This window comes from Ovis canadensis, chromosome 2, assembly GCF_042477335.2.
Source record: "Ovis canadensis isolate MfBH-ARS-UI-01 breed Bighorn chromosome 2, ARS-UI_OviCan_v2, whole genome shotgun sequence".
In the NCBI taxonomy this organism is placed as follows: domain Eukaryota; kingdom Metazoa; phylum Chordata; class Mammalia; order Artiodactyla; family Bovidae; genus Ovis; species Ovis canadensis.
In genome coordinates this window covers 15,774,283-15,788,443 of record NC_091246.1, presented here as the reverse complement: position 1 = coordinate 15,788,443, position 14,161 = coordinate 15,774,283, and the positions used below count along the sequence as shown (strand labels likewise).

At 46.0% G+C, this 14,161-nt stretch overlaps 1 protein-coding gene across 4 annotated transcripts; it reads right to left on the bottom strand.

Annotated features, from left to right (window-relative positions):
• Window positions 1-8,855: 8,855 nt before the first annotated feature.
• Window positions 8,856-13,717, bottom strand: KLF4 (KLF transcription factor 4). 4 transcript variants are annotated; one of them, XM_069573873.1, is made up of 5 exons: window positions 13,062-13,717; window positions 12,833-12,953; window positions 11,161-12,154; window positions 10,897-11,061; window positions 8,856-9,944 (listed from the first exon to the last, which is right to left on the bottom strand). In XM_069573873.1, exons 1-5 carry the CDS (start codon window positions 13,064-13,066, stop codon window positions 9,769-9,771), a joined length of 1,461 nt encoding a protein of 486 aa, XP_069429974.1. In that variant the 5' UTR covers window positions 13,067-13,717; the 3' UTR covers window positions 8,856-9,768. The 4 variants fall into 4 exon arrangements, with proteins under 4 accessions (XP_069429974.1, XP_069429975.1, XP_069429972.1 ...); XM_069573874.1 differs by having other exon boundaries at window positions 12,833-12,949; window positions 13,062-13,686; XM_069573871.1 differs by having other exon boundaries at window positions 10,897-12,154; window positions 13,062-13,686.
• Between the last annotated feature and the right edge of the window lie 444 nt (window positions 13,718-14,161).

The window sequence follows — 14,161 nt, the reverse complement described above, 5'->3', positions numbered from 1 at the left end:
GGATTATCTTCAGATATTGGGAGCATTAGGAGAATGTTAGCAGAGCATTTTGGAAGATGGCGGTGAGAGTGTTTCCCATGGGACGTGGCTGAGAAATGTGGGCTCAAAGTACAACCCTCCTCTGTGCCGCTCCTTTTGGCTGACTTCCTGTTGGGCATTCTCCATTGTGGGGGGGGGGGGGGGGGCGGGGACGGAGTGTATGATCTTCCGCACAAGATACTCTCTTAGGCTAGCCTCCAACTGGCCTAACTGTCAAATGCTAGTCTTTATTCTAACAGATTGAAGACATGTGTCAAGTACTTTTGGAATCAGTGAATGAAATACCCAGGAAAAAAGCATGGCTTACTTTTGATGATTTTATAGAAGCTGTGGGGGTGCCGTGATACAGAAACGGACTGCCTTTTCTCCAGTCATTATCCAAACTGGAGCACAGAAGAATGTGGTGTATTTTTAATGGAATGACAGATAAGATTACTTGTGTCTATTAGAAAGAAGAGTAGATTAGGTTAGTCTTGTCCTTATAGCTTCCTGTACACCAAATTAACTCCTGTTTAGTTTTAAAAACACACATTCCACGGAGGTGAGGAACAGAAAAACCTCCAAATGAAGTTAGCTTGAGTTTACCTGGGAGGTGGTGTGATGTGGCAGAAAAAGCCTGAGCTTAGCAATCGGGTAGATCTAACTTCCCATCACAGCTGTGTGACCTTGGGTGAGTCACTCGCCTCCTCTGGGCCTTCGTCTTCTCTAATACAAAATGGGCATAATCATAAAACAGTAAACATCGAGCCAAGTCCTTGGCATACCATGGGTACTCCCTGAACGTGAATGCTTTCTATCTACTTCCTGCTCACTCAACCAGCAACTCCAGGTTCCCAGGACTTTCCTCCAAACATGCAAGAAATGTTTTTTTGTGGTCAATGGCAAAGACCAAGGATGGAGAAACCAAAGAGTTAAAAAGAAAACAAACAAACAAATAAACCATGTGTCCTAAACTTAGCATCTAAGAAATTGTTCCTCATCACGCAATTTCTGTTCCAAGTTCTGTGTGGCCAGTCTGGGAACATTGTCAAAGCAAATGTTAGTTAAAAATTGTTTACCAAAGGACAGGTAGTTAAATATCACGTACAGCTGAGAATTTTGTTATCGCAAACCTACAATAATTTTTCTCAAACCTTTCTTTATAAAGGAGGACATTGGATGGAAGTGTTCAAATAGGTCCTAAGGTGGTCAGAGGCTTTTTTTTTTTTCCCCTTTCTGTTCTTTTTGTAGATTTACTGTCTCATCAGCCCTCTGTAGTGCTTTAGAAAGATTTCTTTAAAAAGCCCAAAGTGCCACACATTCTAATTAAGGAAATAATAAATGAAATTGTGTGTACCTATTCCTATGAGTTATTTGTCAGTTGCTAAATAGATCACTGGCTCAGTATTGCTGGAGCCTGAGTAGACTCCACCATTCATAGAGAAAACTGATCTGACTTAATCAGTGCAAACATTTGGCTGTGCCGTATTATCAGTTTTTTCACAGGCAGTATTGATTGTATATCAGAACAAGAAAATGAAAATAAAAAACTCTAAACCTAGAAGAGGTCATGTGCTTCTAAATGCAAATTGAGATCCAAACATTAAACAATAGGGATCTTCTAATCCTTTTACAAAGACACAAATTGCAAATCAGACTCCCATGCCAGGCTGGCTTTGCCTAACAAAGTCTTTAATGCAAAGAATCCCTTAGGCAAAGCCTCCCCTGTTTCTACAAGCTTTGGCACCAGGCACCAAGAGAGCCTATGAAGTCAGTTATGCTGCATAATCATAAAATTAATTGTGCTTAGAGCAAAATCAGGTTGTTCCCCTGGTCTAGATATACAGTCTCCAAACTTTAGAAACCGAAGGGACCTGGGTTTGCAGATGAAGCTCCATTTGGCTGGAATCATTCACTTCAACAGAAGTTTATGATATTTTGTTGAATAATGCCAAATCCTTCATGCTGAACCTGAATAACGCGTTTCAACATGCTTTAACATGTGCCTGATAAACAAGTTGGAGGTATCTAAAATAATAAGCAATCAAGAAAATTGTAGGGAAAAAATGGCTCATGTGGTTGTAGTCAACGTAGTTAAGTCTGTCAGAGAACTAACTATCCAATCACTTTTCCAAGGAAGGTAAACAATTTTTACTGGGTTACAATGTGAATACAGCAATTACATTAGGAAAAAATATCTGTAGACATGCACATTTATATGTACTAATTCATTTTTGGTTCCATCACTTTTTGCACCATTGCTGGTAAGGTAGGTGTTGAACAGATTATATATGTTTGAATGAAGTTGCATGGAAACAGAAAGCAGAACAAGTCAGAATTATATTTTTATACTTTTAGGAAATGGTTCCTATGTTCTCCAGTGAGGAGCACGGTGATAAGTGAATAGTCCCCATCTTAGCTGGTAACGCAATACTATAGAACCACAACAGAGAATAATGAAACAATTTTGGGACATCAGAGCACAATATCACATTGAACTGAGACTTTCCTTTTTAAAAAATGATGTATATATTGTAAAAAAAAAAAAAAATCTGCCTCCTCCTCTAATGTCCCCTTGGGTTCTCAGGCTGGAGCCATCAGCTCGTGGCTTTTTAAGTGAGACACTTGATGTGGGAGACACTTGGGCAAGTTCCAGTCTTTTATCCTGGCCTCAGTTCTCTCCTTGAGTTGAAGGGTCTTGAAGACCCTTTCCTGCTCAGACCGCCTGTGTAGTTTTATAGCTTTCAGTGCTCACAGTCTGTTCTTCATTCCTCCGCGAGGTAGTAACAATGCCTCAAAGGCAGGGAGGAACATTTGTCAATTCTATGCACTGTTTTCTAGAGTCAGTTTTCTAGAACAGTTTAGACATGTTCAGAAGTAAGAAAATTGCTGTCATCCAGGCAGCAAGGAGAGTCTCAAGCTTGAAGAACAACAAACGTGAAGAAGAATAGGTGATCCTCCCTTATTTGGGCAGGCTGGCCCATCCGGGATCCTAGAATGGAAAGTAGCTTCTTAAAGCTTTTAAATGTTTGTTTGTCGTGTGTTCACAGTTCGCTTATATTTTCACCCTTGAGAGGAGGCACAATGGGTATCCCAAGGGAAGAAAAAAATACTTCCTTTTCCCAAATTCTGGCTTCCTGAAGGCCATGCCCAGTAGTTTCCTAACTACTTCCAGTGGGTCACCTGAACCCATCTGCCTCCCCTAATACACATCAACACCACCCCTCTCCCATCCAGCCATGAACAACATTCTTTACAGAATCAGTACTTAAAAACACCCAGCAAGGAGGAGTCCTTTAAAAAGAAATGCCGGTATTTGGGGCTAAATAATCAATAAATGATTAGTTGTATTCAATGAAATCCAGTAACTACAGGTATTCAAGGGCACATAAGCTCCAGCGCCCTTCAGGAGCTCATGTCTGCTGGCGGAGCCAAGCCCATACAATCTTTTTTTTTTTTTTTTAAGTTTTTATTGAAATATAGATGATTTACAATGCTGTGTTAGTTTCAGATATACAACAAATTACTCATGACTCGAAGATATATATAGTATTTTTTCTTTTATAGATTCTTTTCCGTTACCGGTTTTTATAAGATAGAAATAAAAAGTGATATAGAGAGGGTCTTGTTGGTTATCTATTTTATATTTAGTGGTATGTATAAAATTTTGTGACTTATAAGGAAATGATTTTAAAGAAAGATCTAGACTGAAGGGGTGAGAGGGCTTTTTAAGAATTACCTTTGAAGGATATATGAGTGCTTGTCAGGGGAATATGGGTCTTTTGAGAAGCAGCAGAGGCCAGCGTCTGCCAGCAAAGGCTCAAAGGCTGAAGCATCGTGCACTGAGTGGTCCAGAGTAGTTTTGCCTGGCTGGTACACTTACAGTGTGATTGGACACTTAAGGAGATGAAGCTTGACAAGTAGAGGGGGCCACAATTTAAATCTTTACCCACTAGGTCCTAAGGACATTGGGAAGGTAATGAGTAGAGAAGGGGCTTGACCAGATCTGTTTGACCGGGAAAGCTGTGTGCTGAGACAGACACAGGTGCTGTTCTTCCACCTCACACTAAAAGTATAAATCATATTCGTGGCAGAATGATCCGCTCCAGAAACTTCTGTAGGAAACTTCCCCATCTTGTCTGCCTTGACAAAGGCAGTTTCATGTTAACTGGGAGACAGAAAGTCTGGGGCTTTTGACTCCTCAACAGGATTACTGGAAGAACCTGGATGTTAGTAAATCCTTCTGAATTGGGGTGTATCCATTTTGCCTGTAGCCCTAACAGCCCAGCAGATTGAGGACAAAAGCATTAGAAAAGAAATGCTTTGAGCATGTCAGCAAGAATTTGAAACAAAAATAAAACACTAACCTGTAAAGGAAACCTTGGTTTCTTCATCCATAAAATGGGGGTGAGAGAGGGAAACCCACCCCTGCCTTTTGTTCTGAGGATTATTTGAGGTGATGGAGCATGTAAATGCTTCAGACAACTCAGACAGTTGTGCAGAAAAAAGAGGTGACTATATATATATATCAGCAAAAGTGACCAGGATCAGAAAAGGTGTATGCTTGTCTTTACTGAAAAATTCCTTCCATGTGTCATGACAAAGAGACTCTGCTTATGGTTTTCACAAATTCACGCTTCTCGTTGGCTTTCAGCAAGTGTATCTAGAGTTCCTTCAATTTCCCCGTAAAGTGGCTTATCCATTTTAGCTTCTTTAAGAGGTCATGCAGGTAGAGTAGGACTTCCCTGGTGGCCCAGTGGTAAAGAATCCACCTGCCAATGCAGGAGATGCAAGTTCAATCCCCCTGGAGAGGGAAATGGCAACCCTCTCCAGTGTTCTTGCCTGAGAAATCCCATGGACAGAGGAACCCAGCGGGTAACAGTCCATGAGGCTGCAAAGAGTTGGACATGATTTAGTGACTAAACAACAACAACAATGCAGGTAGAGAGTGTGAGTGCATTTGCTTTGTGCCTTGATAATTTGGTCACCATTCAGTAATATGTTGATCAAGTACCCAGGAGTACAGATGCAAATATTATAGCTGAGACATGTGTTGTAACTCCACTCAACCTCTCGGCCTCAGATACCTTGGACTGGACATCCTTGACTATTTTCCCTATTTGATTTTAGATAATTGTTGAATCTCTACCTGTAGCTTCATCCACCCATCTATTGATCTGTCACTCCATAAACAGCTGTTTCTCCTTTCTTTTTCTGTTTAGATGATAACATGTAACATACACGTGGAAAGAAACAAAAAAGGATGGCAAATGGCCCTCAGACTCTGGAACATAATAATTATTGTGTTGTATCAATGAGAAATGTTCTAGTCGGCATACCCAAATGTCAGAAGGATTCTAGAAGTGTGAATTTATTTCCTGTCGTTGTTACTAAATTAGAATTCTATTTATTTCCTCCTTTTCCTTTAAGAACAAGTGGTGAATGACATTTGGGAGGACGCGTTGCAACATGCTGACTCATTTAGGGTGTTGAGAAGACTGAAACAGTTCAAAAAAGTGATATTATAGCACAGGCATCGGGGAAAACAATTAGAAAGATGGGCTCCGGATGTGTGTGTTTCCAGAGAAGCAACTTGACTGATATTCCTACACCATGCCCTACCTCCCCCGCAACTAAGTCAGCTGCCTATGGTGGCCGAGAGGGCAGCCTGAAAAATTTTATGTGTTTATGCTAACATTTTGGCAGATGGTTTCCTTTGCATTTTGACTGTGACCAGGGCGTTGAACCCCTAAGTACTTCAGAAAGATTTAAGAATTTATTAGTTTTTTAGGAGATGGTGAGAAATTTGCTTAAAATTTATTTTTTTTGGTCTAAGTTAAAGCTTTCCAAAGGGTGTCTGTTCTCAACCTGCATTTTAGTTTCACTTAATGTGGAGGGAAAAAGAAAGATATTATACAATCAAATGCAATCAAAAGCATTCTGATTGGAACAGTACTATTTTTTACATTTTCACGGAATATAGAACATTCCATGATATATTCCACAGCGTTCGATATGTAGAGAATTCTTGGTAGTTTTGTATGAAATATTACTGAGTGCTCTGCATGTGAACAGTGAATGAGTTTCCTAAACAACTTTTAGGAAGCAGAAATAGTTTCAGCTTCGTGGTGTAAAAACATGTCACTATACAATAGTGTGTAAAATGTGCTTAGCAAAGACGAAATAAAACAGATAAAAGGTTAATACATAATAATAAATACAAGGGCAAAAGGATAAACACACAAAAAAGGTTTGGGTAGGTCTGGATGGTGTCTGTGTGTTTCACAAGACAGGGAGAAAGGCGAAGGTGGGGAGAGAGAGACTAAGGACTATAAATTCACTTCTGAGTGTGTGGCATTATGCTGAATGGAGCTTCAGAAGCCAGAACATATAATGGAACAGGTGGCTACATAGGCTACTAAATTTAGATATTCCCATAGATCAAAGTACAATGGGTCCCACCACTGCTTGTTTTAATATTTTCCCTGCAGACTTGCTTCCATGGCTTAAAGACTGTCTCACTTCAACTTCCTTATATGTAAAAATTGTGATTCTTCAAATCTGAAACAACATTGCTTATTTCTAAAAACCGGGGACAGTTTTTTTAAAAGAAAGCATTAATCCCTGACTGTCCTGCTTGAGATGGTGAAGTTTCCTGTTTTAACAAACCCAAACAAGATTGTAGGAGTCAAACAGGTTCTCAGATTCAAAGAATTATTTTGCTGGAAGAGGCATTTTGTTGGAAGGGAAGAGACTGAAAGTCTGTTGATGTATAGGAAACACTATTGTTAATCCTGTGTGTGTGTGTCTGTGTGCGCACACACACACAAGTTAAAATCTAGGACATATAAAATTAAATGTCATGAGGAAAATGTAATAAGCAGGCATCTCAATTATTGGGTGCTCTTTATTATACAGTATAAACGGCTCTGTAATGCAGTAATGACAGTACACCCAGAACTGATAGGTACTAAAGTAAATAGTTTAGCTATTTGTGCATCTTGAATAGTTTGGTTCTGTTACATTTTTAGAAAATCTCACTTTAGATACCGAAGCTTTCTTCTTCAGGTTAGAAAAAGTTAATGCAATATTTCCTCCCTTTGACATAAGAAAATTTAAACATATTTAATATGTCTTGGTATTTTATGGTGTTTCTTCTACCTGAGATGATAGGCACTTAGTAACCAGGAAAATGGTAAAACAAGCTTTTGATAAACACTTTTCATGCACAAACGACGTGCCAGAAACCTCTGTATAAGAGAAAGGTGGCTTCCAAGAGCAGGAGCCATAATTTAATACAAAGAAAAGGGTAACAGAATGTAGACTTTCTGTTTAAATAACTTTAATTGCTCTTTTAAAAATAAAGCCTAAATAGTTGCACCTATACCCTTTTTTAAAAAGTTTCTCCATTTAAAATAGGTACTTATTTTGGAATAGCTGGAAACTAAAAAATTTAACCCAAGAAAACCAGTATTAGTATCTTGATGTTTCCTTCCGGTCTTTACTGTTAATTTTGTTTCTTCTCCTTCAATGCACACATTTGAACTTACACAATTGGAATCATTCTGTTTATAGTCTTATATCCTGCTTTTTCCACTTAACATACCATGAGCATTTTTCCATGTCATTAAATATGCTTTGAATATGTTCTTGGCCACATAAAATTCCATCCTATTGATGCACCTGTTTTCTTTTAAGCTAAGACACATGCCACGTTTTCCAGCCATGCTGGACTCTTAAAAAGCCAAGGAAAATACTTTGTGTTGATCCACCATGAGCCTCTTACGAATTTCTGTTTTTCATTCCATTTATAAAATGTACCCACAGTGCCAACACACCTCTGAACACCAGCTATAATGGACAGGTAATAAGCAGTCTAAAGAAAATGCCAGTCAGCTTCTGTCCGCTTGACAATGTTAATTAGTCACCCACATCACCATTACAAATACATAATGTCAACAAGAGTCACAAATGCTATTTTTCCATTCTGTGACAGCCACAAACGAACTTCAGATTCTGGGGTATCCACCGTAAAAAAAGTTTTAAGCTTTAATAATTCAAGAAATATGCTACCAACTTACAAAAACATGGTTTAAAATGTACTCAAATTTACATTACCCTTGGTTTTGTGACTGCGTCGTCTTTGCCTCTTTTGTTTCAATCGACTGAAACAATGGGGCTGGCTTATCTGAGGACTGATGAAGTTTTAAAAATTTGCTAGAAACTCTGGTTTTACCCTCTTGTGGTGCTCTAGAAGTAATGTATCTGTTACACACAAAACCTAAGTGAATCCTTTAATCCTCATGAGGGCACTGTGGAACTGTTCTTGATATTGTCCGCTGTGGGGAGGTTCTTTTGTTATACAAATTGTTCCGAGTGCAAGGCCAGGCCTGGGAAAGAGAGACTTTCACATTTTCATTTGATTTTAAAGACCAAACCATAAAGATCTTTTAAAATGTGAAACTGAAACATGGATGTTTAATGACTACTCTCATAGTAAACTGAGCAAGCTGAAGAATGACTGAGCTGTTTCTACCTGGAAGTTCAGTCAGGTAGGGAAACTGCTTTCCTGTATCTTTAAATGAACATTTGAAAGAGAAACCTGAACTAGGTAAGTTTAATCCTATGATCATAAATCCTCAGAGCTTTCACCCCACAACATTAGACAGTACTCATTGTATAGCTAAGTAGTCTTTTAAAAGTCTTCTTTTAATCTGTTGAGATAAAAAGGGGTGCGTTTTGGGGGTGCCTTTCCTGTGCCTTACCCACTGGGTTTAAACTGCAGTTTCTGTTATGTGCTTTTCCCGGGGAAAAACAACACAAAACAAAAACAATGCTCAGATAAAATATTATAGGTTTATTTAAAACTTAATTCTCACCTTGAGTATGCAAAATACAAACTCCACAAAATGTTCATTTTTTTACTTTGTAGTTTACAAATATACAAAATAGAAGTTTGCTTAAATTTATATTACATATTTATTAAGGCAAGGAACTATATAGAAAAAAACATTTGTTCTGCTTAAGGCATACTTGGGAATAAACCATTGTACAAATTATTGCACATCTGAAACCACAGTGCATAACAGACTGTCTGCATAAAAAGATTAAAGTAAACCAGGTGTATTTACCTGACTTAGGTCATAAATGTAGATCGGAAGACAAAAATAGATTTTCCTTGTCAAAGTATGCAGCAGTTTGAGAACTTTGGCCTCATTTGGTACCTTTAGAACCAAGACTTACCAAGCACCATCGTTTAGGCTATTAAACACCATTTTCTGTACCTGAATTTCTTCCTCTTCTAAGATCGTCATAATGGCTTTTAGAAGGCAAACAGAATACAAGGTGATCTTTATGCTTATATTGCATTAAAACACTTCTCAAGGGGTTCTGGTCTTCCCTCCCCCCAACTCTCAGATCTAATTTATACCCTGATATCCACAACTTCCAGTCACCCCCTTGGCGTTTTGTAAGTCCAGGAATATATATATATATTCAAGTTGGATTTAGAATTGGAATGATAGAAGATCCAGTCACAGACCCCATCTGTTTTTTTTTTTTTTTCTTGAGTTTGTCTTTTGGTTTCCTTGTGTCTCCTGATTATCCATTCATAAGTTGACTTGTTGGGAACTTGACCATGATTGTAGTGCTTTCCAGCTGGGTTCCTCCCCTCACCGGGAAGACAGTGTGAAAGGTAAAAAATACTGAATTCTCTTCTGGCAGTGTGGGTCACATCCACTGTTTGGGGATTTAAAAGTGCCTCTTCATATGTAAGGCGAGGTGGTCCGACCTCGAGAATGCCCGGTCGCATTTCTGGCACTGGAAGGGGCGGTGCCCAGTGTGTTTGCGATAGTGCCTGGTCAGTTCATCTGAGCGGGCAAACTTCCACCCACAGCCATCCCAGTCACAGTGGTAAGGTTTCTCACCTAGAAAAGAAAAATAAACTTGTTGGAAGCTATTCCTGAAGGATGAAATTTTAAGAACTTGGAGGCCAGACATCAAACCAACTCAAGTACCCCATTCTGAAAGGGTCCAGGAAATGTCTTTATACCTTCTCAAGGCTGTATTACATTTCAGATCAGAAACAGGAATTTTATGGGTTTGGTGTTTTTTTTTGCTTTTTAAAAGGGAAATTAGATAATCACAGAAAACACAAAAACCACTTAAAACTATACTTCTGTTGGACTAATGTTTTCATTCTTTTGAGCAAAGATGGGGCAGGAAATGGATTTAGAAATTATGACTGTTAGGGTGTCTCTCCTAACCCAAACCAAGCAATAATATCCTATCCCACTACAACTGGTTCTAAAAAGTGACAGGAGATTACTACTTTTCCTGTACCAATATTATTTATGAAAGCTATACTTTAGTGACCTTCTGTGCCTACTTACACAGATTCTCTGTCCTGACAATCTTAAATCAGAATCTCAGCAAGCCTAACCATTAAGTCCTTGAGATTTAAATAAAACCTAATTGTTAGGACTAAAGAGGGGGAGGGGTGAACCCTGGGAAGGGAACAACCAATAAAAATAGTGGAGAATACAAAACTGCTTAAAAAACTTATCATGATTTTGCACAGCAAGGCATAATTTCTTGATTACAAGGGCAATGCTCTGCTCAAGCTAGAAGAGGCCCACCTGCAGCCTGGAATCTCCCTGCCTTTCAAAGGCCTAACAAAACTGCACTTTCAAGCACTGATACCATCCACCCAGCAAAAGGCTCCTGGGCAAAATAGCAGGCGCCAGTTTGCTGTTCTCTCCTGTGATCCAGGAGATGGAGGAGATAGACTGCACCCCACATCCCAAGGGAGGCCCTGAGGAGTGTTGAGAGGCTGGACACCGGGTGCCCCCACCCCACCTCCACGGCTTCCCGTCCTACCTGTGTGGGTGCGCAGGTGTGCCTTGAGATGAGAACTCTTCGTGTAGGTTTTGCCGCAGCCTGCATAATCACAAGTGTGAGTGGCCGTCCTTTTCCGGGGCCACGACCGCCTTCCCCTCTTTGGTTTGGGCTCCTCCGGCATGCAGGAACCGGGTGGCATGAGCTCTAGGGATGAAGAAGGTGGGGTCAGCCTCATCCTGTGTGCCCCGGACGGCCGGCACACGCAGGGCTCTCCAGCCCCAGCTAGGAATCCCGGGGACTGACCTTGGTAATGCAGCGGTGGGACCTGCGGCTGCATCTGGTCGGGCAGGAAGGGAGGGTAGTTGGGCCCGGGGTGGGGATGGAAGCCCGGGGGGAGCGGCAGGGCAGGATGACAGTCCCGGCTGCTCAGCAGTTCCTCGGCACCCAGGGTCGGGGTAGTCCTGCTGGGGAGCTGCCGCCCCAAGGGAAAGTCGTGCGCAGGCGGCCGGTGGCCATTGCTGAGAGGAGGTCCAGTGCCCAAGTGGGCCTCTAGGGGCCGACCGACGGTGCACGAGGAGACAGCCTCCTGCTTGATCTTGGGGCACATGCGTGGCGGCCCGCCACTGTAGGGCGCCACCACCACCGGGTGGCTGCCGTCTGGGCTGCCTTTGCTAACACTGATGACCGACGGGCTGCCGTACTCGCTGCCAGGGGCACTCAGCGACGCCTTCAACACGAACTTGCCCATCAGCCCGCCACCTGGCGGCTGCGGCTGCTGCGGCGGAATGTACACTGGGTCCAATTCGGGCCGCAGGAGCTCGGCCACGAAGCCGCCGGAGGGGCTCACATCGTTGATGTCCGCCAGGTTGAAGGGAGCTGTCGGAGGGGGTGCAGACTCCCGGCCATACAGGAGGCCGCCGCCCGCGCCGCCCGGCGCCGCCACGCCCGGGTCGCCCCCGGCCCGGATTGGATAGCTGAAGCTGCAGGTGGAGGGCGCACTGGCTGGACCGCTGCTCGACGGGGAGGACGAGGAAGAGGCTGATGCCGAGGACGACACCGTGGCGGCCACGGACTCCTGATGGGACAGCGAGTTGGAGAGGATAAAGTCCAGGTCCAGGAGATCATTGAACTCCTCCGTCTCCCTCCGGGGCAGGAGAGCCGGGTTGCTGCTGCCACAAGCCGCGCCGACTCCTCCACTCTCCAGGTCGGTGGCCACGGTCGCCGCCGCCAGGTCGTAGGGGCGGCCGGGAAGCACCGGGGCAAGTCGCTTCATGTGGGAGAGCTCCTCCCGCCAGCGCTGTGGGGACAGGACGCGAGACAGACAGTCAGTGCTGTCCCTAACTGCCACTCGATGTTAGTGGTGGGCCCGCCGCGCCTACCCCCGCCTAGACACGGGGACCGGATGGGCAGGAAAGGCCCCCGGGTCTGTGGATGCCAGTGCTGCAATCATGGCCCACACCCGGGTCTGGGGAAAGGCGGTGCGTGGATATATGGAGGATGTTAGGTTGTGTCTGCCCGATTGCGTGTGAGCGAGCGCCGAGGCTCGCCAGCCTGGGTCCCTCCCCCGCCGGATCCCGGGGACGCTCCCGCCGTCCCCAGAATTGGGACACCGAGGTTCTCTTGGTGCGCCCTCGCCACGGGGACGCCTACGCGCCAAGCTCACTCTGGCCCAGCCAGTGTCTGGGGACAGAGACACCTCCCGCCCGGTGGCCCGCGCGCCCGCCCTGCCGCTCGCGCGCTCCGGGACGTGTGCGGACCCGGTGTGCGCCCCCGGCGGCTCGACCGCGTCGGGACCACACGCATGTACAGCTAAGCCAAGGGCGCTGAAGCCATCCCGGGTAGCCTGCGGAGGAGCCCGTGCGGGGCCACTCCTGCCCGTCGTCTAGTGGTGCTCGGTGACCCCAGGGCTCCGCCCGTCCCTATCCCACCCACAGAAGCCCACCGGAAGGCCCCAAAGGCCCGGGCCGACACTCACGTTATTCGGGGCACCTGCTGGACGCAGTGTCTTCTCCCTTCCCGCCGGGCCGGACGCGAACGTGGAGAAGGACGGGAGCAGCGCGTCGCTGACAGCCATGTCAGACTCGCCAGGTGGCTGCCTTCGGACCGGGTGGGGAGCAGAGGCAGAAGTCAGGGGCCACTCTCGACCGCCGCTCTGGCGCGTCCCATCCGCCCTCACCCCTCCCTGCGCCCCGCGCCGCACCTACCTCATTAATGTGGGGGCCCAAAAGGTCCTCGGGAGTCCGAAGCAGAAGGGGTACCCAAACCCCAAAGCCAACGAAGAGGAAAAAAACTTAGAAACGAAGCCAAAACCCAAAACCCCAAATTGCCCGAGATCCTTCTTCTTTGGATTAAATATAAAAGGGAGATGCCTTTTAAAAAAAAGTTCCTTTGTATACGAAAGTTCTTAGAAAAGTTGTAAACTCGTAAAAATAGACAATCAGCAAGGCGAGTTAAGTAGGTCCGGTGGCCAGGCTGCGCTCTCTTCGACTCAGCAACGTCCCCCACCGCTGTCGCGGTCGCCGCGGCTATCGCCGTGAGCGCTGGGGCTGTGGCTGTGGCCGGGGTGGCGGGCGGGCGGCGCCGCCAGGTGAGACTGGATGCGGTGGCGCGGATCTGCGGACTGGGCGGCGGCGCGAGGCGCGGAGTCCGGGGGGCTGCGCGAGGCGCGCGCGGCCATGGGCGCTGGCCGCGGGCGGGTGGGTGGGTGGGTGGGGGGCCGGAGGGGCGGGGAGGGGCACTTGGCGGCTCCCGGTGCCGCCGCCGCCCGCCACCGCCTCTGCTCCCCGCGCGCCCGCAGCCGCGCTCGCTCTCTGAGGCCGGGGAACTGCCGGCGGCCGCCGCGCGCTCCTTACTTATAACTTCTCCGCTCCCGCCCTCCCCCCGCCTCCTACCCGCTGCGCGCTGGGGCCCGCCGCCAGGCCCCGCCCCTCCCTTTCTTCTCCCCTCCCTCCAGCAGCCCCCCCGCACGTTGCCATGGCAGCTAAATAAACAAACGCAGCGCACGTGGGGGCGGGGAGGAGGGAGGGGCGCAGGCGGGGCCCGGCGGGCCGTGACGCCAGCCCGGCAGCTGGCGGGCAGGAGCCGCGCTGACGCCGGCGGCGGTGCCGGCAGCGGGCCGGGCGCGGGGATTTGGGTACGGGGCGCAGGTCCGGTCCCCGGGCGACTGGGACAGTCGGCGTCGCCACGGGTTGCTCCTTGAGTTCGAAGCTCGCGGCCAAGAGGGGTCGGTAGGGGAGAGGGGGACGGTAGCGCAACCCCACCCCCGCTCCGGTGAGCGCTTGCCGCGCAGTCTGCGCACTGGAGA

What these genes read in the sequence shown, in the direction of transcription:
- KLF4 (XM_069573871.1), bottom strand. An exon ending in CAGCAGGTGCCCCGAATAAC is followed by an intron (nt 12,155 to 12,832) that starts GTGAGTGTCGGC and finishes CTGTCCCCACAG; the next exon opens with CGCTGGCGGGAGGAGCTCTC. An exon ending in ACACCTGCGCACCCACACAG is followed by an intron (nt 9,945 to 10,896) that starts GTAGGACGGGAA and finishes TTTCTTTTCTAG; the next exon opens with GTGAGAAACCTTACCACTGT.